General features: G+C 41.4%; 1 protein-coding gene across 2 annotated transcripts in view; it reads right to left on the reverse strand.

Annotated features, from left to right (window-relative positions):
• The window catches only part of fgf11a (fibroblast growth factor 11a), a 104,521-nt gene extending 88,098 nt beyond the window's left edge, over window positions 1-16,423 (reverse strand). Inside the window, exons 1-2 of one of the 2 annotated variants that reach the window (XM_026161601.1) lie at window positions 16,357-16,423; window positions 14,876-15,955 (exon numbers count right to left, since the gene is read on the reverse strand). In XM_026161601.1, the coding sequence (XP_026017386.1) occupies window positions 14,876-15,068 (193 nt within the window). In that variant the 5' untranslated portion in view covers window positions 15,069-15,955; window positions 16,357-16,423. Of the gene's footprint in view, window positions 1-14,875; window positions 16,220-16,356 lie in introns of those variants that run through there. The other variant, XM_026161600.1, reaches the window with a different exon arrangement.
• Window positions 16,424-23,488: the final 7,065 nt, after the last annotated feature.

The raw sequence follows: 23,488 nt of genomic DNA on the forward strand, positions 1-23,488 counted from the left end.
CAATCCATCCATTTTCTTCTGCTTCTTCAACTAAGTTTTATTTAAATACCACCAGATCACAACAATAGTCACCTGTTCAAGCTTTATATTGCAAGGTAAAGACCCTACAATAACACAGAGAAAACCCCAACAATCAAACAACCCCCTAACAGCAAGCACTTGGTGACAGTGGGGAAAGGCAAACTCCCTTTTAACAGGAAGTAACCTACAGCAGAACCAGCTTCAGGAAGGGGCAGGCATCTGTAGTGACTGGTTCGGGGGGAAGGGAAGGAGAGACCTTCTCTATTTTACTGTGTAGTTCACAGTTTTTTTTACTGTTTTTCTAGAATATCATTAAATTTACATAAATAAACTGTGATTTTACATGTCAAATGTAAAATAACATAAAATCACTGTAAATGTAATAAAACATATTTTCTTATTTTTTAAATATATTTTTATACATATGCATAGTTACATTGTTAACTGTGAACTGTTAAATTCAAATGTAATACTATGGAAAAATATATAAAATGATCAAAAATTAATGAGAACAATTAATAATTAAAGGAGTATTTGAATGATAATTTTGCTGAAAATTTTATGTCATCTTGGTCTGTTTCAATAATTCAGAGGTAATAAGTGAAAATATAATTAATATGAATAAAAACGTAAAAAAAAAAAAAACATTAAACATTGCACGGCCATGCTGTGCTAATTATATATTTTAAAAAATAAATGTAGAGGTAGGAACTGCAACATTCCTGAACAGAAATAGGCCTCTGCACCTGGGGCGAGGGCACGGTCATGAAAACAATGTGACATGCCATTGGATGTTGGGACACATAACGAAATGACGCTAAACATTGGCCAATGAATTTGAACTAACAACCACAAGGTTGCGGGTATGGCTTTTGGAAAGCGCGGTGGAAGAGAGAGGTTGGTGAAAGATCATCCACTCAGTGCTGCAAGGCAAGTATGTCAAACTCAGATTAGTAGAATTAAGTTAGTATTGCTTGACCACTATGGGTCGTAGTTTACTGAGACGGTAAAAGGCATGGAATCCCTAGCTATGAAAGCAAAGCACATCGTCTGTCAGTATCCGGTCTTTAAGTGATGACGTGACAAATCCTGCTTCCGGGCCCAAAGTAGTCTCGTTTAATATGGCTTTACTGTTTTTAACATGTTTAATGTTTTGTATTTTCTTCTATTTATTCTCAAAAAGCCCCTAAAAACTTTTATTACTGCTAATCATTTTAAAGCTCAGTTTTTAAAACTGTACGATGTAACCAGTGTTGGTCAAGTTACTTGAAAAAAGTAATCAGTAACTAATTACCGATTACTTCCCCAAAAAAGTAATCCCGTTAGTTTACTGATTACTTATTTTCAAAAGTAATTAATTACTTAGTTACTTAGTTACTTTTTAAAAATACGATTTACAACCTGAATAGGTGATAAAGCAATAGATCTTTCAGCCCAATTCTACTTTTTCTGCATAATTCATCATACAAAATGTAATCAAATGGAAAAGTCTCTTTTTGTCATGGTCCTGGGTAATTTTGACCCAGAGTTTTGTGTTTCTTTGAAGTCATTTTTGTGCCTCGTGTTTATTCTGATTTTGTATTAGTTTAGGGTTGAACCTGAAGTTTGGTGTGTATTCAGCCCTACCTGTGTCTGTCCTTGGTGCTCTGTTCATGTCCCCGTGTCGTGTTGTAAATCAGTCTGTGTTCCCTGCTTTACTTTGAAGGCTCGTGCCCTAGATTTCCTGTTCTATTCTGAAGGTCTGTGTCTATTGTCATTGTGTTCAGCTTGTGTCCTCCAGTCATCATGTGTATTCAGATCAGCTGTTCTTCCCTCCTGTGTGCGATTACCCGATTACCGTGTGTGTGTGTGTGTGTGTGTGTGTGTGTGTGTGTGTGTGTGTGTGTGTGTGTGTGTGTGTCGGTCTTTGTTCGTTGTCGGCTCGTCTGTGTTTCTTGGTATCTTGTTCCTTAGTCTACGTCTCTCTGCTCCGCTCTCAGTTTTGTAGATTTCAGGTTTGCTCTTTAGTTTCTCCCAGTTTAGGTTTGTCATTACTCATGCTTCATTGCCTGTTTTTGCCACTGCCACCGTGTAAATAAACTTCACTCGTATCATCAGTTGCTGCATTTTGGGTCCTCCTTTTCCTCCACTCCACACGGCTCACTCCGCCAGCCGTGACACTTTTTAAAAATTGTTTTATTAGTTTTAACCTTTTAACTTTATGCATCAAGCAAAAATTTAATTATATGCGCCATTCTCTGACTGGAAGAAATTTGTTTAACATTTAAACCTATTTTCTGCACATTCCAGCACATAAAATAAAATATTTTTTTGTGTTTACACTCAGTCTTTCAAATAGATGCAAGTAAAACACAGCTGAAAATAAATAACATCAAAGACTAGCGATCCTGTTGCTCTATTTTCACCTGTAAAGCAGGAGTGGGTTAGGTGGATGTTTACCCTGGTGCAGGTGTGCCGCGGTCAGTTGAAGAATCCGCGAGTTTCTCTGTGAGTTTCCCATTACGCCGTTGCGCACTCGGTGCTTGCTTGGAAGTTTAGGGGTTTTTTTTCGCTGTAAAAAGAAGTTTTCTTCCCACGCACAACGGACGCTAATGTTTTGTCACTTTTTATGGAATCAAACTCAAAATAAAGTCAGTACTTCCACGGTTTAAACGCTGCACGCTCATACTGTCTCCCGCACTCGATATATGATCCATTGTTGATCTGCACACAGCTGTTGTCACGAACGTCGCACTCGCTTACGTCACTGTCATGAGACATTCTCGCAAAAAAATCACGGTTTTCGTAACGCAGTAACGCAGCGTTCCTGCAGGAAAGTAATGGTAATCTAATTACCATTTTTGCAATAGTATTTCCTTACTTTACTCGTTACCTGAAAAAAGTAATCAGATTACAAGTAACGTGTTACTGCCCATCTCTGGATGTAACTACAGCTCATGCAGCACTATATGAATGACTAACCTCATATTGTGGATGGATTCTCTCAGTTGTTCTCCTGGCTGAAGTTTGGTCTGTTTACAGCATCCTGCCATGTGATTACATTTGTCGCTGACCATTGAGAATCCTCATGTTAACTATTGAGTGGAAAAAAGTTTGCGTGTTTATATTATGCTAACATAGCTGTGTCACTAGCGGTCACGTAGCACATCATTATATACCAGCTAGCCAAACTTCAGTAACCCTACAAACGTCACTGCTGTTTAGTTTTCTGTCTTCATTTATGTCGGAAGTGATAGCAGAGCTGTACGTTTTAATTTGTTTCCAAAATCCCTCAGTCAGGACATGCTATATTGTATTTATGTATGATGGAAGGTAGCGAGCTAACTTCCTGCTAATTTCTAACTCCGTTAAATGTCATAAATTCCGTTTTCATGGATGCCTGGATGTTAAACGTAATTGTTACACCTGGTAAAGCAGCCACACTGATCATTTTATCACAGATGAAAGAATTTAGACAGTTTTCAACTCTCAGTGATGCCACAGTGATTGTTTGACTTATGGACCTGCAGCGGAGTTTGAGCCCAGACAAGGCTAATGATGTCAGACTTAAAGACCGGATAAGGTGCAGTTAGTGTACAGCTAGACCAGCCGCTGTCTTGCTGGCTAGCAGAGTTGTGTAAACACAGCAGTTGCAACGCCAATAGTTTCTACACCGCTAATACCCGTTAGGCGGCCCGCGACGACAGCTGCCACTGATGCATTTGTCTTAATGTTAAGTATGCAAATTAAGAACTAATAACCGAGCTGTTCCACTCAAGCAACACACCTGCACTCCTGTAGAGAGCTTGTGCTCGCCAAGATGTGCTGCATGATGAAGTAAGAGAAATAGTAAATAGAAGTAGCCCACTGTGCTAGCTTTGCCCTGTAAGATGTAAAGGATAAGCTAAGTATTTCCTTTTATTTTGTGAAAAGGAAGTAGGCTAAAGCAGCTGAGGCAAATTATTAGACTACATATAAACGTACATTGCATACATGTATTTGGATTTTGGCATTTCACAGTTTCAAAACGAGTTTTTCCAAACAAACATTTGATGTTATTGTAGCTGCAAGCATCTTTTATGCTAATTAGCAAAGAACCAGTTTCAGTTTGATTTCAATTACACCACTTCAGAACAAATCTCAAGGACCATGACTTATAATAATAATTATGATATAATCACTTGGCTTCGGTGCACCATTCGGTGACCACTGATTTAGATGCTTAAAACATAGTTGGTGTAAGAGTGCTAATTATTGCAGCTTATACACACAAAAATTCAACCATATAGTGTAGCATTTATTCGTGTCCAATTTACACCTTAAAAAATTTGGTTGCAGATTATTATGCCAATTCATCTTTGCTAAAAATTGAGAGATGACATTTTTGTGATATTTCTGCTTGGTTTAAGGACAATAACAGAGCAGGCTGATCAAAGATCTACAAATTGAAATTTTTCATTTGACTTATAAGATTTTAATGCTCAGTGCAGACTTAATAAATGGTGAAGAGGACCTTCTATCACTCTCGATCCGTCTCTGCCCATTTCTGATGAATGACATCCTAATTGCATGATGGATAATTTAATGGCACAGGGAAAGCCCCGGGATTAGAAGAAATTCTCCTCTCGATTCTATGCAAACTCTCATGTTAAGGCAAGCATTTCCACCATACATTAACCGCACACACACGTATGGCTGCGTGTGTCCATACGTGATGTGTGCAGTGGCTTGGGAAGGTTGCACTTTGGCTTGCCTCCAGCTTTCCAGATTGATGGCACATTAAAGTGAAGGGCACGTTATGCACCTGTGCTTGTGTACCGCTGGGGAACAACACACAGGTAGACAGGATGCCGCAATCAGCAAGATGACTCACACACACACAAACACATGCATATACATATGAATTATGTGTGTGACATATAAAAGAAATTAACAGAAAATCCTTTACATAAGAAACGTGTGTGCTGTAGGTTCCAGTTTAAGATTTACACAGTATTAAAACTACAGACCTGCCTAAAGAGGGTGATACAGTGTAGACTGCAGCTCTTTTATCACCTGTGTGTGTGTGTGTGTGTGTGTGCGTGTGTGTGTGTGTGTGTGTGTGTGTGTGTGTGTGTGTGTGTGTGTACTGCAAATGTAAACTGCAAGTCTGTCTATGCAATTTGCCACATTTCTTTCCAAAACAAGTACAGTAGTGTTTGTGTTACTGTGCACACATTGTGTGCGTATCCGTTGGAGAGTTGTCTGAAAAGCTGTACCTGTTCAATGTCTGTACACTAACACAATCAATTATGATTATATAAGGAAGACATTTGCCTCTGCTGCCTCTCTATAGACACTCGTAAGAGGCGTAATGCAGGATTATTCGTGCAGTGACTTGGAAACAGCACTGTAAATACAGTACAGGACAAGTGGTAAATATCTGTGGGGGTCCTGGGATTTGGTCCTGCGTGTGCTTGTGTCTCCCTGTGTTTGTGGCTGAATACGTTTCTCTTCACTGCAAAATACAAATATATTGGAAGCAGCCCTGTTTATCATACAGTATGCTGCCATATAGCCGCTCTTGCTCAGACATCAATAAAAGGGACACTTGATTCAGTATTACACTTCCATGAGGAATTTAGTTAAAATTGGAATGAAAGCAGCAGTAGTCCACTTGCCACACTGAGTTCTTTGGATGGATCATATGCCAGAAGCTCTGGATCTTGTAATTTAGGTTAATATCATTCATAGCAGTCTTAGAAGCCCCTGGCTGTTAAAGTCCAAACCCAGCTCATTGGGCAGGTTTTCTGTTATAAATTTACTTTGAATGACTTGTGCAAGCTGAAGTTTATGGACTGGAAACTAGATCACACTTTGGTTGGTATATAGTAGATTGCAAAAGTCTTGAACCACACTCTTTATATTTTTCTAGGAAAACAGGAGGTAGGTGCAGGGATTTGTTGAAAAACATGCTAACCTATAATAAAAAAGGTAAAAAAAAACTAAAAAAAAACTAAAAAAAAAACCTGAACAACACAGCTTGAACTCTTCTAGACAGGTTTTCTTGTAATTTTTTTAAGTGGTGTTCAATAATAGTTCTCCAGGCTTCTTAAAGGGTATTCAAAGCTCTTCTTTTCTTTCATTCTTTGTCAAGATAATCCCACACTGCTTTATTAATGTTGATGTCCAGGCTCTCAGTGATCAATGGTATGTTTTCCTCTTCAGGTATGCTTTAACTGGCAGCGTGTTTGGGATTGTCATGCTAATAAATGAAGCTATTCAAGCCCTGTGTCAGGTCTTTGCTGGATCTTTTGTCCTATTTCTTAAAGACACGACTTTCTATGCTGTTCATGTGCCGCAGATAGTTCTTAGGCCTGCCACTTCTTCTTTTGTCCTTCACTTAACCAGTTTCTCAAATTTTGTAGGGACATTAGCCAATTAGCAAAACATGCTAAACTACTAGCAGATTAGCATGTTTTGCTAATCTGCTAAGAGCTCTTTAAGAATCATCTTGTTGGTAGTGGTATTTTTTTGTTGTTGATTCAATTAAAGGAAAATCGAACAAATTATATTTTTATGACAGGTTATTAGTAACAAAGTGCCCAAAAAAATAATTTAAAATTATTTGTTGTCAGTGCAACACAACACTGGTTCGTCCTTTTAGTTATTCCTCTGAAAATGATCATGTGCAAGGACTGGACTGATATAAGTGAAAAGAAATGTCCAAAGAAAAACTCTAAAAGACCTTCAGAAAGCCTGGAGATCTACTTCTTATGACCAGTTATAGAAGAAAACATAACAAGTCTAACCCCATGTTAGCAACATTTTAAAAGAATTATATAAAGAAGCTATAAAGAAAAGGGTTGCTCGTGTGTGCTGTGTGCTGATCTGCCACGGGCCAGAGCACCTGTCAATAAATCCTACACCACCACCCTGTGATCAGAGTAAATTAACACGTAATCAGATACAGACGCAAGCAGAAAAGCATGCACACAGAGACTTTTCCCATAAGGCCAGCTTATCTTTGCACATCACTCGACAGCACTTTTGATGTGGTGCGTATGTGTTAGAATGAGAGGTTTATACACACAAACACACACAGAGAGAGTAAGAAAGGGAGATAAAAATGGCATCTGATTTCATGAGTTTTCTTTTGGAGAGCCTCACTTCGGTCAGGGACACTGTGTGGTGGAGCTGAAAGAGAGATCAGACTCCGAACGCGTGACCACGACATGTACGTGCGTGTGTGTTGTGTGCTTATGTGGATCTCCCTGCACTGCTGTGTGTCATCATGTTAGACAGAAGGGTCTCGTGCCGCTTGATTGTTGCTGCAGTCGTACGTCTGTCTGTGTTCCCTGTACCCCTAAACTGTCATCGCCATGTGATGCACGTTTCGCCCGGCTCCGCACAGAGACCATGCGGCAAATTGATTGCATATCAAATGCAAATGATGGCTTCGCTGCCCTCAGCATGTTAATATAATGGGTTAAACTACAAGCATTGATTAAAGGGACAGTCTTCCTGTAGGGGTTTGTGACATTGAGAAAGGCGATGTTGGGTTGGTGGTGATGGTGGTAGCGTTGGCTTGACGTTATTTGTTATTTGTTACTCGGGCTCTCAAGATGGTAAATCACAGTGTCTGATGCCAAAGCAGGATGTTGAGTATTAGGATTGATGAACTCAAACGTCTTCCCATGCACACACAAACACTGAGTTTCAGTTGTGTGTGATACGATCTCAACTGGAGGTCATTTGAAGAGCAACGTCTTCAGATCTGAAACTCATCGTGGCACTCGTTGCCCTGCTCTAATTACACTTTGACGCACTCAGTGCCTCGCTGTGCCGTGTCGTGCCAACAAAATGCCATATAAGCAGCTCGCTTTATTCCTACTAGGGTAGGAACTACTAGACTTCATAAACCAAACGTGTCCCAATCAGCGCTCACCCACAGTTCAGACAGATGCCAGATAAAATACAACACACACACACACAGATACGGGCACTTCCACCAGAAATATTCGATTTTGTTTGATAATGATGATTGATGCTGATCCAAAAAAACTCTGCAGCAAAAACAAACGCCGGTTGTCTCCATAAATCAATTGTTTGGGAGGGGCGGGACTGAAAGCCCACATTGATCATCACACAGGGCAAATGTTAGCATCTCTGAATCATTTATTCTGGGCCCCATTTCATACACAACATCTGCCGCACTGGCAAAGACGGAGAGCAGAACCGGTTATAAAACAATGGATGTAATCAGCTACTAATGCACTGCATGAAGCATGTGGTAGTAGTAGTTTGGCTGACAGCAGATTGAAGGCTGGTTATCTCTAACTAACTGTCAGTAACAGAGAAACTGAAAATAAAAATGTGGTACACAAAAAGTGCTTTACGATGGCTCCTGTGAACTCGCACCACATGAAAAGCTGAATCAGAGATTTTTCTGGTAACAATGTCTCCATTAAATCCATCCATCCATTTTTCTTTAACATGCAATTAATTCAAGTGATATCAGAGTGTGTTTTTGGGACCCTTGAAAGAGCTACAAATATTTGAAGTGTTGTCTTTTAAACTCCTGTCTATAGTTGCATTTTAATAAACATGGGCCATTTTCTAATGTTGGGTAAGGACTGTGGTTTTAACCCTTTCACGCATAGTTGTCACTACAGTGGACAGCTATTCAAAGGCTGTTTTCTCCTATTTGTGTCAGTGTTGATGGTGCACTTGCACATAAACCATTACATTGGGCAATGATCTGTCACTCCATATCCTGCCACCCACTGGTCGTTTAATGTTACTATAGATGTATGACGTGTTTCATTGTAATTATTGTTATTTAACCCTTTCATGCATGAAATTCTGATTGTTGTTGTCATAATTGATGCATTAAAGGGTTAATTAAATAGACATGTTGTCTTTCCAGTCACTTTATCTGTAATGCCCAATAACATTGCAGTTAAAATCCAGTTTACAACCTTGTAAAAACAACATTTTTGGTCTTTGTGGATAATAAGTTTGTTTTCTGATAGTGATAAATGCAACCTTGCGGTGGCGCACCAATGTGTGATGTCACAGTGGCAAGGTCTATCACATCCATACAGTCTATGGTGGGTTGAACTTTTCCTAGAATGTATCATCTGCTGAAAATTAGTACACCGGTATAATTTTAGAAGATAAAGCTGGTATAGGGCATGCATCACACCCACTGGTGATCAGTTAACAACTCAACCACATGTTACATCACATGGATTCACAATAACAAGAGTCTCTCTAGTGTCCAGTGAATAAACAAAGAAAGGACCAAAGAAAAGATGATTAGACACAGGAAGACACTGAGAGACGGACAGTTATAAGAAAGCAAGATGTCCTTGAAAAGATAAGTGTATGTGTGTGTGGAGGAAGATCGGGGTGATCAAAGCTATGGGCGAAAAGAGAAAAAAAGAGAGGTGAGATAGAGAGAGAAGGAGAAAGCTGATGGATTGACCAGCAGGAGGAGAGAGGGAGAACGCTGATAAAGAGAGAGACAAACAGAGAGGCAGAGAAAGAAATATAGTCCTCCCTCGTGTGGCCTGTCCAGAGTGTCCGGTCTACGAGGCAGTAAATCGCCCCGGTTCAATGTGTGCTCTCCAAACGCTGCCGCACGTTATTGATAAATCAGTGTGTGTTAATGAGAGGAGCTGATGTGCCCTGATGTATCACGACACAACAATGAGCCTCGGACACACTCACACGCACACACACAGAGTCAGGCTGAAGTGTGCATGCCCACTATTGTCACACTGTCATTCCTCTTTTGTCTCTGATACAAATGCACGCAGATTTTCTCTCTGTGCTGCACACACACACACACACCAATTTGCCGTTGCTGGATGAACACTTGGCCCCCGTGCTGCAGAAACAACTCCGAGTGTTATTCTATCCTGTTAACAGAAGAGAGGAGGGTTTCCACAGCAGCTCCAGCCGGCAGTCAGAGGACAAGACAAGCTATACTGGTTTCGCTTTGATATCCAATAGGCGGCTTAACATCCTCATTAGATCATATCAACCCTGCTTACACACACAAGCACAAAGCCGGGGTGAAATTATCTCTCTCCTACACACTCTACCTAAATTATCATAAAATCTCATCATTTGTTTGTGTTTGTCCCTGTATGAGTGTGTGGGTTTGTATGTTTGTACTTGAAATTGTGTCTCTGCTCAGGGTGGTTTGTGTGTGTGTAAGTGTGTGTGTTTGTGTGGGGCAAGATGACCTTGTTATAAGCTGAGTGGGCTGTAGTGCTGGGGCATCATTAGTATGGTTTAGGTGAGGGTTAGAGGGTGTGTGTGTGTGTGTGTGTGTGTGGAGGTGCAGGAGTGAGATAGCGGGAGAAATGGGGTGACAGTAGAAGAGGGAAGGTAAGGGGGAGATGTATGTGGGTCGGGCCAGGACACACAAACACACGTCACTCCGGCCGTCACTACAGCACAGGTACAAAGCGAATGTTTGAGGACACATACGTGCGCACGCACACACAATTGTTTCAGAGTACACCTCCTCCTCTCCTGCAATAGCCTCAAATGGTCTTCAACAAAGGGAACCTGAAGTATCCAGTCACAATGTAGTGACGTACTAGCAGAGAGCGGTTGACACACGATAGCGTAAACACGCACGCTTACAGGCATACGGAAAGACTGAGGTGCACGTTTGAGGTGTCTGTGGAGAGTCCCTGACACACTGGTCTGTAAATACGGTGGGCAGATTGTTAAACTGGCACACAGCAGCTCATCTGTGCTGACTCATGCCACACAACTCTCTAGATTTGAAGTTTTCCATCGGTTAATGTATTCAAAATGGCACTACAAGATTACATAATTAAATGAGCTCTGGTAGGCTGAATAAATCATTTCACTAATGCTTTCTGCTTACTTATAGGATATGGCATTTTGTGTGCTTCGTCAAAGGATTGAATCCCCACCTAAATTTGCACCAAGCTGTGTAATCTCCTTTGGGGTTCCCTGGAAAAGACCTGCAGCACATCATAAGTGGTATCAAAACTACCAACCTTTCCACATTTTTCTCCAATAGGTTGTATCAGAACATTCAACAATAACTCAAGCTGTGTAACATTCACTATAGAGTAGGAAGCAAAGATAGATTAACTTCCAGGTTCTTAAAGGTAAAGTCAATGTAGAAGCACTTTAACCCTGCAATCTCTTCAATAACCAGCAGACTAGTAATATTGGCTTTATTTTTAAACACACAACAAGACCCATCAAACATTTTAGACTTCCTGGGACTAAAAAGGTCCAGTTACTTCAGATGGAAACAAGTAAGGGTGACAGAGACCGATTTTTAATGAACAATGGAAAAAACAAGGAGAAAAAGCAGCACAGATCACATTGCAAGTGGTCTGATGTTACAACGTTGGCTCGGAGTTAAAGATTCACTGCTGCTTTCTGGTGAGTTGTGGACTAACGTGTAACTTGAGTGAGTTAATGGTGCTCTGGGGTTGATCAGTGTTTCTCTACCTGCCTTGGGGATACTTGCACATGTGCACCTTATTCATAAGTTCATGTGTTTAGTTTCTTCTTCTTTTTTACTGTGAAAGCTCTCGTGTTGTAATATGTATGTAGTTAAATCTGGGCTGAATTTTAATTTAACAGTCTCAGAGTTAAAAGAAACCAATAAAAGGTAACCAGAGCCAAAGGAGCTCATGTCAGATAACAGCGACCAATGAAAATACATGACTATTCAACAGACTGTAAGCCACAGCATGCAGAATAAGCCAAAAGAAGGCAAATGAAGCCCATGGAAACAATGGAAGGCATTTGGAAGCAAAGTGAAGGTAAGCTGTAAGCAAGCTGGTCTGAAGTGATGCCAGGAGGAGGAAGAAGAGGAGGAGGTAGAGGCCACAGCTCGAGAATATTCCAGTTGTTTATTCCTGGCCAGGGGTCAACTGTAGCCTCGGGTAAATCTCTGAGAGGGAGGGAGAAACTCACACACGATGAGGATTCAAACTCGCACTCACCAGCTAGCATACACACAGACACACGGGGGGTCCATGACACATGCACACATGATGAAGATATCTTGTCACACGCGGTGCTCATCACAGGCTTCTGTAGATCATAACTTGAAATGGAGAAGCTGGTAATGTGTCTCAAACCACAGCCTCCATACGTGCCCGTGATTACGATAATAAATCCACAGGAGTGTGAGAAGCAGTGAAGCCAGCAGGATGTAAATGGCTTTAAACAATGGGAATGGTAGCGCACGTGGCCTTTTCCCAAGGAGCTGGCACTGCCACGGCCTGTCCAACATATTTTACAACCATAATTATAATATAGAGAGCAGCTGCCTCTATGGCAGATGCTGCTTCACACGCCAGAGGTTTCCCTACGTAATTATCACAAAGAACTCGGCATACCGCTAATAAATATCACACAGGTGCACAGGAACATGCATACTTTGCACAGAGTAGCAATAAAGGACAGCGGAGGGCAAGTAGACGGGAAAAGGCAATGTCCAAACTGGTCAGTCGACTATCACATCCGGTCACACACCTGTTCAGATTGTCAAAACTTTTATTAATAATGTGAAACATAGTAATGACAGCAGAATGTTGATATTCCTCAATGTAGTTCCCAATCATCTGAGTTCAATTAGATGCTTAAAAAATATAAGAAAGACAAATAATTAAATATACAATTAAGTTTTATGATCCCCAAATCCCTAATCTATGGAAGCCCATTTCTGCCACTAAAAAAAAAAGTATTTATAACTCAAAATTTCAAGTTATTTTCTTGAAATTTTGACTTACTTTTCTCAAAATTTCGAGTTAATAACTCAAAATTTTGAGTTAGCACTGCCAATCAGTAATTACGTGAATGATGTCATTTCCTTATTACCCGGAAGCTGAAGCCCTCAGCTGCAAATACTACAGCTAAGCTATCAGTATTAGAGCCAGTCATGAAAGCACAAATTGCTGATTATCTTCAGCGTGGCTTCACAAGTGATGAAATCCTTGTGTTATTAGCTGAATTAAATGGCGTTACTATCAGCAAACGTACTCTTGAAAGCACCAATTTGTTGTGATCCGGTTTTGAGGGGGCATTCCATGTAGATTACTGACTGGAAGAGCAAACTCAAATTTTCAAGTTACTTTTCTCAAAACGAAAAGTAACTTGAAATTTTGAGTTAATAAGTCAAAATTTCGAGAAAGATAACTCGAAATTCGAGTTATCGATACGTTTTTAATTCCATACTAATCTGATGGTAGGGTTAAATCTGAAAAAAAAAAATCAAGGCACAAATATAATAAAATGACATACCTGAAAAATGATGTGCTTCATCTATTTTGGTTTTTTCCCCTGTCTCTAAAGCATATATGGCTAGCTCTAACCTCAGAGTTACACCTATTCCTAATCCTTTGTTAATTCAGTGAGGCTCAAGGCTCAAGTAAGTCAGTCGACCAGTTGACCAGTGTTGCCACCTTAGCGACTTTTTTTCTAAAAAGTGACTAGCAACAAATCTGGCGACTTTTTCTGGTGTTATTGGAGACTTATTTATGACGACTTTTTGATGTGAAAGCGCGTATCACTCTTACAGTCAACAAGCGGCGGGTACTGCCGTGGGCACCTTGCCTGTGCCAAAGCGCTATCAGGGCAGGAGATGTTCACACCAATGCATCCAAACTGCAAATGAATTGCGCACTGACTGTAACACAGTCAGTTCTTCTTTTGCTGTTATGTGGATCACAAGGTTTAAAACTACTTATAAACACACACAAAGTAACTCTACCAGAGTGCCTATTTCGGGTCACTTCTGCCAGTCCAAGCCCGGATAAAGGAGCAGGGTTGGAATTGTGACATTAAAAAAACAATAACTGCTAAAAGAAATTTTATTTGTAGTTCTAAATAAATTCTAAGTGCATTTAGGACATTTTTTACTCACTTTATGTCTCTTCCACGATGTCATTTCTGTCTCCAACAACGTAGGTTACAATTACATTAGCATGACCAATTATGCAAATTAGGTGATGACGTCATTTAGTGACTTCTAGCGACTTTTAGGACAGCCAATAGCGATTTTCCTTACTGAGGAGTTGGCAACACTGCCAGTGACCAAGTCCACGCCACTTGCACGTGTGCCTGTGTTTCACGACCCAGTCCTGCCTCTCTTTATCTAAATTTAGAAAAGTATTTTCTAACAGACCCCAAAGGTTTATATCAGGGGCACAAACCCTCTTGTGCAACTTGTGCAGCAAGGTCACCCTAATCAAACAAATCAACTGTTTAGTTCAGTGTGAAAAAAAAAAACTTGCAAACAAGACATGTTAGTCCAAAGTGTGTATAACCTGTTTTGAAGGAAGCACAGGGAGAGTAATGGCTGTCAGAATTACAAATGAGAGACCTCTTGACATTTTTACTTCCCAGTAAATCACTGCATGCATGGGCCACATTTACCGTAGGCTTGCAGATTACCAGAGTGTGTGTGCGTGTCTGTGTCAGTGTATGAGTGTGAATGTGTCCACATGCACCCTGACAAAGTCATCACTAAAGTCACAGCACAGGTTGGCTGATGCCTGTGGTGAGTGTTACAGAGCTGAGTGTATTAGCTGGAATTTACTCTGTCCATTTCCTGAACGAGCCCTGTTACAATAAACACAGGACATGTTGGGTACAGCTACCAGGAAGATGGGCTGGAATGTTTCCCAGATTCAGATTAAGTCCTGAACTCTGAAATTACAGGCTTTACAGCTGAGGATTAATCTGTCGTCTGGCAAGTCAACTAAAATTCAGTTATCCAGCAAACAGAGCAAAGAAAAAGAGGGGATTGGGTGGGGGTTACAGAGGGGAAGTGCCAAACTGGAAAAGGGGATTTGAATGAGGAAGGCCTTTACAAACTCACCTGGTCTTTTCTCCATTTTTCTCCCTCGACTGCCACATAATCGAACTTTTGATATTAATATGAGGATTTGCTTCTGGCAAAGTGACTTGTTGCTCTTCGGGCAGGGCTTTCGCTTGCTGGCGATCTGCCGGTTTGCCTGGGGGTCCTTGACCTCCCTGCGCTGGCGGATGAGGGAACTGGCAAGAGCGGCCATCTTCCCAGTGCTGACCCAGCTGCCCCCTCACCAGCCTCTGGCGGCTCGGTGGCACCCAGGTGTCGGGGGGTACCGTGGGCCACCCCCCTGCCCACTCACCCAGGGCGACGGAGCACCACTGAGGGAGGGGTGCAGAGCGGAGGAGGGGGCTTCCTAGGACGAATCAACTGGGAGGGAACAGAAAAAGAAGGAGAGGAAGGGAGGAAGAGTTGGAGGTGGAGGAAAGAGAAGGGTGGATCCTTTAAAAGCCCTCCCAAGTCTGACAACCACTGCTCACGGAGGTTTGGATGAGTGGTCGTTTGCCTTTATATGTCCTTCTGGGATTTGTGCGTTGTGGTTGGGAGACCGATTCAAGTAAAGCTTTCACATGTCACTCTACCTCTGCCAGGACGAGTCATGTTGTTATCCACCCAAATTCCAGTGCAGTGTAGCCGCTATCCCTCTGACACCTCTGTCCCAGTCTAAGAGTACTCCAAGCACAAATGAAGTTTGTCTCAAAACGGGACTCGTCGCATTATAAAACCAGAACCATTAAAAAAACGATGAAATTTAGTCCTCTTCACCTGCTCAGTCCCAAAAATAAGAAGCCTGATGCTGTTCACTGGGACAAAAAAAAAGGGGTCCACACATTAACTCTCCAAAATGACAGGAGTATCACTGTTGGGACAGCCTGTGACTCCCGTCCTTTCTTTGCCTTCACCTGTAAAAATTCTCCACCTCGAACACAGTCAGAGCAAGAGAAGTAGAGGAAGAAGTAGTGACTGTCCGACCTGAGGTATCAGCTCTGCAAGCTGATGAAGGGATGCGGCTTCTGCTGAACGGAGCGCGGCTTGTTTCCTCTGCATCTTTCAGGCTCCCCTGGAATCCCCGTCGCGTTCACCCGCGCCCTGAGAGAAGACAGGGAAAAAGACGGAGACTTGACAAATCCAGCATTTCCCAGAGATAGAGGTGACATTCATGAACGAGAGAGCGCGGGGACAGAGAGACAGACAGCGACACAGAGGGGGGGAGAGAGAGAGAGAGAGGGAGGGAAAGAAAGAGAGGGAGGGAGTGCAGTGAGTCTATCTATCCCTCCTGTCGGATCAGGCTCTCCAACTCTAACAGCAGTGCACTACACCACAGCAGAGCGGAGCGCTGTGTCCTTCAGAAACTCATGCCACTTCACAGCGGGGGGGAAGAGAGATGAATGAATAGAGGGAGACAGAGAGAGACGGTGGGAGGGAGAGGTGATGAGGAGAAGGGAGTGACAGAGGAAGGGGGGGTGTGCAAGCAGGTAGCTCTGCCTTACGGTGGGTGCTGTGTTGCCGGTGCGCGTGCAAAAGTGTCTACTGGTGGGTGACAGCAGTGTGGTGTGGTTCTGCCGAGTCCACCTGCACAGTCCGCGTCCGTGTGAGAGGAAAGTCTGTGTCTCCGGTATAAGGCTTCTCTCAGCCCGATTGCACACGTGCAAGGGAGTGAATATGGGAGATGGGTGTGTGTGCATGTGTATACACTGTGAAGGTGTACGGGTGCGAGGGTGTGTGACACAGATGACCAGCATGTCGTGTAAGTGTGAGTGTGCATGTGTGACTCGCTTTCCGGCATGTTCCCGTTCACAGTGCATTCACCGAGCGTGTGCTGGCAGCGTGCTTCACACGCTCAATCCCTCCCTCCTCTCGCTCTGTCTGTCTCTCGCTCTCTCTCACACACACACACACACACACACACACACACACACACACACACAGACACTCCCTCCCTCACTCTTTCTCAAATCTATTTCCCTAAACCCTCCCCTTTGCTCCTCTTCTTCCCTCCCTTTTCTCCTCCCCCTCTGTCATTCAGATCTCTCCTTCTACGTCTGAGATTCACCGTCGCCTCCTCCCCTATCTCCCATCTATCACCTCTCATATGTTATACCAGTTCAGACCAAGCCACCTCCACTCCACAACATCTAAAGTGATGTTACCTTAAAGAGTCCAACTAAGCAAGGTTGTCGGTGCTGCGTTCTCCGCCGTGATGAGGACATACAGATGCTGTGACACATAGCCTGATTCAGTCAGGACCTCCTATCTCTGCCGTCATGTTATCTGCACACAAACACAACATCACATAGTTATGGGGTCATATCACGCAGAATGAAACGAGAGTGTTTACACCCAGACTTTGGTTAATGGGCCTAAATTGCACTGTAAGGTTTTGTACAGACACCAGTATGGAAGACAGGCTAGACAGCTAGCTCATTAAACGCTCTAGTAAAGTACATTAAACATCATGTAAATTTACCCAGAACTCACTTTTCTCAACTTAGAACAGGCAGATACTCACTTTTAATGCCGTGGCTAACAAGACGCTGTCTGTTCTTCTTAGTTTCCATTTTCTGTAATTCAGGCTGGAGCTCAGTTTTCTCCAGCTCAAGCACAACACTCAAACGCTCCACGCGTAGCATTTCTGATAGCATTTGTTCGTTCTTCCAATAAGAATTAATTATTGACCCATAGTGTCCCGGTTTCTTACCAAACTGACCATATTGAACTAATGCACATTCCCAGACGTGTGCGGTTAACCTGAACAAAGACAAAAAAAATGTAAAAAATAAAATATTAATATATTTGATGAATTGCCTTGAAATTATGTATTCATGGAACAATGGACCAGCTTGCTAACCTTTCAAGGATACTTGAGGGTGTGTGGTAGTTTGTCCAGTCGGCCTACTTTGTGGCCTTGGAGAAGGAATTCAACCAAATCAGTTGGAAAGTTGGTTCGGGAGCATGTTTTGGTGCTGTTAGACCTGTTGGGTGTCAGTGTCCAACTGTTATTTCTTGCAAAACCTTCACAGACAGGATTTCTGGACACAGCCAGGGCCTAGAAGGTATTAGGTTTGGTGGTGTCAGGATGATATCTATGCTTTGTGGATGATGTGGTCCTGTTGACTTTGTTGAGCGATGTAGCTGAGTACAAAGATGTTGGTATACTCTACCTGAGTGCTCGAAGCACTTTGTACAACTTGCTGTATTTAAACTACCACACTTTCCCTGCCCTCAATGCTTTTTCTAAATAAGTACTTTCTCTCTAACATTCACACTCTGAAGGATTCATCGGAGAGCAACTTCGGGTTAGGGATCGAAAAACCAGCCTTTCAATTATCAGATGATCTGCTCAACCTCCTAAACCAGAACTGGCACATCATCTCAGGAGCTTGATCAGGTGTGTCCTCAGAGTTTGTTTTTGGGTTTGTTGGTTTTTTGTTTGTTGGTTTTTTGTCATTATTCTGCATATAAAGACTGAGGTCTATTATAAGTATTCTGTGGTACTGGCCTACATACTTGAAAAAACTTTGGCCACACCAATAAACACAAGTTCACTGTATGTGCGCTATCTGCCTATTAGTTTGGGCTCGCCAGCCACTTTGTTGGAAATGCTGTTATGTCCAGCTTCTGTCTAGCATACATGGTAGATGTGAAAATGGTCAAATAAAGTCTTTGAGCATTATGACCTTGAGTAGTATTTTTTGGGTGACACTTCTGATGTTCCATCAATGATGCCTAAAATTTTCTGGACCCACCAATAATCCAAGTAAGTCATTCTTTTTAAAAAAAAATAAACATACTTGTGCTGACTGCTTGCTCAGCTAACATCCTGTAATTACCACTTCCACCAAGGCTCTTACACTGTCAGATAAAAACTGTTTTAATCTCTAAAGACTACACTGATTAAGGCCTATTAAAAAATAAAAGAAAGAAAGAAAGAAAGAAAGAAAGAAAGAAAGAAAGAAAGAAAGAAAGAAAGAAAGAAAGAAAGAAAGAAAGAAAGAAAGAAAGAAAGAAAGAAAGAAAGAAAGAAAGAAAGAAAGAAAAACAAGTTTAGCACTTTGGGAGTTTGAGCAGGTGATTGTGAAAGGCAGGAGTAGCTACAGATTTAGAGTGCATTTAATCTTGTGAGAGAACTGGCAGTTGCCTCTAACTTCAGCTGACATCTCCATACATATTTCTGTTCTTTTGGCCCATGTTCAAATTTTGATGCTGGAGGGCAAATTTATGAATGCCCAGACTGAATGACACAGGTGGTAAGCTGGCAGCAGGACATCACTCAGTTGCCAAGGATGTAGCAATATGGTAAATTATGGCAATTAATCACATCGTACCTCTCTATCTGTCATTTATCAGTCTGTTCACCTATTCAGTGATTATTGGACCAATAAGAATCGAGTTAAGTAGCAACAATGAAATTACCACACAATTCTTATTCAAATCAAGCAAGGCATGTGACTGTACAAGCTTTTGTAAGTAATTTCAAAGAAAAAAAGGGTAATGAAATCCACTTGACTATATGTAAAAGACCCCGAGAGATAATCGACTGATGGTGAAGAGATTCAGAAGCACAAACACTTCTGCATTTATATTCTTCAACATTCATCAATAAATAAAAAAAGAGCTGTATGATGGTTTTTTTTTTCAAATTTTCAAATACTAAAAAATGTTAACAAAAAAGAGTTTTTGCACCTAGAAGTTGTTTGCTGAGTCCCATTAAGCGACAAAAATAGAGGAACACATTCCTGACTGCATGCATCAGACCAGTAAAGCATGTGTGGTGCTCTGCAGTTAGGACTCTCTTAAACTATGCACTCACATCTGACACCATTTTGGGGTGGGCATGATATAGAAAGAACCAAAAAATTCATTAAAAGAATTCCCAGTAAACCTGCACTTTTTCTTGGAATGCCCAATCACTACTTTTAACACATATTTTCACCAGTATACCACCAAATGTTACTTTTTATATCAAGCAAAAATCTTTATGGAAGTGTCTTAAACCTCTCTTTTTTTTAATGGCCAGCAGTGGGTGATTTCTCTGATGATTTCCAACAAGAAGTTCAGCTGTATAAGTCTATAATATACGCTATAATGTTATAATATAGCATATATACAGTGTTGGTCAAGTTACTTGAAAAAAGTAATCAGTAACTAATTACTGATTACTTCCCCAAAAAAGTATTCCCGTTACTTTACTGATTACTTATTTAAGTAATTAATTGCTGAGTTACTTAGTTACTTAGTTACTTTTTAAAAACACGATTTACAACCTGAAGAGGTGATAAAGCGATAGATCTTTCAGCCCAATTCTACTTTTTCTGCATAATCCATCATACAAAATGTAATCAAATGGAAAAGTCTCTTTTTTTAACTTGTTTTATCAGTTTTAATCTTTTAACTTTATGCATCAAATAAATATTAAATTATATGCACCATTCTCTGACTTGAAGAACTTAGTTTAATATTTAAACTTATTTTCTGCACATTCCAGCACATAAAATAAAATATTTTTTGTGTTTACACTCAGTCTTTCAAATAGAATCAAGTAAAACACAGCAGAAAATAAATAAAATCAAAGACTAACGGTCCTGTTGCTCTATTTTCACCTGTAAAGCAGGAGTAGGGTAGGCGGAGGTTTACCCTGGTGCAGGTGTGCCGCAGCGGTCAGTGGAAGAATCCGCGAGTTTCTCTGTGACTTTCCCATTACGTCGTTGCGCACTCGGTGCTTGCTTGGAAGTTTAGGGGGTTTTTTCGCTGTAAAAAGAAGTTTTCTTCCCACGCACAACGGACGCTAATGTTTTTGTCACTTTTTATGGAATCAAACTGAAAGTAAGGTCAGTACCTCCACGCTTTAAACGCTGCACGCTCACACTCTCTCCTGCACTCAATATATTATCCATTGTTGATCTGCACACAGCTGTTGTCACGAACGTCGCACTCGCTTACGTCAATGTCATGAGACATTCTCGCAAAAAAAAATCACGGTTTTAGTAACGCAGTAACGCAGCGTTCCTACGGGAAAGTAACGGTAATCTAATTACTGTTTTGCGATAGTAATCCCTTACTTTACTCGTTATTTTTTTTAAAGTAATCAGATTACAGTAACGCGTTACAAGTAGCGCGTTACTGCCCATCTCTGCATATATATCCTATATAATATAGGGTACATGGTGTTTTTTTTTTGATGGATTGATTTCAGCACAGGCTTACTGTGTGAATGACAAGCTGGTACTGTATGAGTGGGGAACAGGTTGGTGCTTGATAAGGAGAGGATCCTGGTCTTGAATATGGAGTATATTCTACCTGCGCCTGTGTGGCTTTTTCTGTGGGTGTTCCAACTACTTTCAAACACATGCATGTTTGGTTAGTTAACTATAGATTTGAGGTACATAAAGTACTTCAAGTACATTGAGTATGTGAATTTAAGGGTTAAATGTGACTTGTAGTCAAGGGACTGATGAAGAGCTTTGACTGGTCATTAACCCCATGACCACAATTGGCCCAACTGCCAAGGTGGTGAAACAGCACAAAACTACATCGAGCTCCCAACCGATGGTGATTGATGGTTTATATTTCTTACATTTCCAAATAATGGCACCAACAGTTTATGCTCTTGTAGCCCATTCAACCCATGTGCAGATCGACAGTCTTGTCCCTGACCTTTAACGGCTGTTGACAATTATGCCTTATACAAAATACAAGTAGAGATCAGGAGTATCTGTGATTGATTGGTTGGTTGGTTGGTTGGTTGGTTGGTTGGTTAGTTGTGATCTGTGTGCCGCATGGCCACAGTGCCAGTCTGTGGGAGCCAGAATTCTGGCTGCTTGTTGGGGATCAAATACTTATTTTACTCAATGACATTCAAATCTATTTATGACTTTTATGTAACATGTTTTTCTTGATTGTTGGTTGATACGCTGTCTCTCTTCGTTAAAATGAAACTACCATAAAATTAGAGAGTGTTTATTGTTTTGAGCACACTTACAAATTCAGCGGTGCCCAATACCCAGTGTACTTCTAGTGTAAGAGTAGAAAAGCAATCGCGTTCCCATTCCCATTTGGTATGACTAATATGTTTCCCAAGCACATTGGCACTATGTACTTTTGAACAGCTGAAATGGTGATGGACACGACACTCAGAGCATCATTTATGCACAGAGCCAAAATAGATTCGGTGTTGCAACGTCCATAAAAAGGGACCACTGAAGAAATATGGCACCTGCTTCGCAGCACTTAAACTTAGCCACAGTGTTTGTTTCTTTACGAGAACGTCCCCAGGGCTAATTTAAGAACTCCTAGCAACTGCCGCTGAATCACTGTTTACGTACCCTGGGATTGGTGAGACCACTGCTACACTCCTGATTAGCCCGAGCCTGATATGAATGTAGCAGCCCACAAAACATGGACAGGATTTCAGCCTGAATAGTGAAGAGAAACTAAATACTAATTTACCTAGACAGTCAATTTACAGTAAGGAGTGATTTACAAATTCTACTGGCAACCATCAGGAAATATTACAGGGGGAGTTCCCATGATAAAACTCATAACATAAGCTAAAAAGAAAAATGGAGCCCAGATCCTCTCCTGTTTGTGATTCAAGATTTTTATGAAACTGTAATGGCAGGAAAACAAGAGTGTGTCAGCCCCCGGAGCGGCCAGCTTTTTCCTGAGAAGGCAAATGTAAGATGATTCTGTGATTTGTAGGCAAACCTGTCACTGGTCTCTCTTCCTCGCTGTTTCTGCTGGACTGCAGGATCCTCCCCACCCCCAGCAAATACCCACTTAGCCCCGCATATATATGCACATAACACCCTTGTATTGCAGTTTCCCAAGTTGTTAAAATAGTAGTTACCTTTCTTTCTGTCAGTGCACTCTCCTCTTACAGCAGTATGGGTGTCTTTCCCAAACATCCCACCCCCAGGCCATCCCATAACTCTCTACAGAATTACACCAACCCACATCAGAAGTCATCCTACCACGATCGGCCTCTGCCATATCTTTTAAATCATGCCTTGTGCCAACTCTGGCACCTTTTAAGCCTGGCAGCTTAGAGGGTCCAGTCCCAACAACAACTGGTGCATCAAGATTTTTGGTTTAGGAGATTGTGGAGAGGCACAAGACATTACTTGGCACCCATGTGTCAAGACACAGTACAGATAGTACCAGTAGGGAGAGCAGAACTGCCAAGGAGACGAGCACAAACGCTGGCCAAGACACAGGGACATAAATACAGAGAGAGAGAAAGAGACAATAAAACCAAGAAGGTCAAAGAGGGCAAGATGTGCACATTTTAATTTGTGGGTCTGTGTGTGTGAGACAAGTGAATTTGATGACACGGATCTAGCCACCCAACTGACAGTTTACACTTTCCCATAAGCTTCCTCTTACTCATCACTCTTTAGTTAGACACAAAAACCACAGACTGCAAAGACTGTGGCTGCAAGTGGACGCACCAAATCACGTAAGAAGTCTGGGAGAAATTACACAGGTTACAAACACACATACAAGTTTTTTTGACTTTGTTCCAAGGTTATAATTTAACCAGATTATGATGATTCGCCTTTTCAGGATATAAATGAGGAGAGCGGAAATCCGTTTTGAAGTCCAAGTCATAGTACTTGAAACTTT

Source organism: Astatotilapia calliptera, chromosome 3 (genome assembly GCF_900246225.1).
Source record: "Astatotilapia calliptera chromosome 3, fAstCal1.2, whole genome shotgun sequence".
In the NCBI taxonomy this organism is placed as follows: Eukaryota; Metazoa; Chordata; class Actinopteri; order Cichliformes; family Cichlidae; genus Astatotilapia; species Astatotilapia calliptera.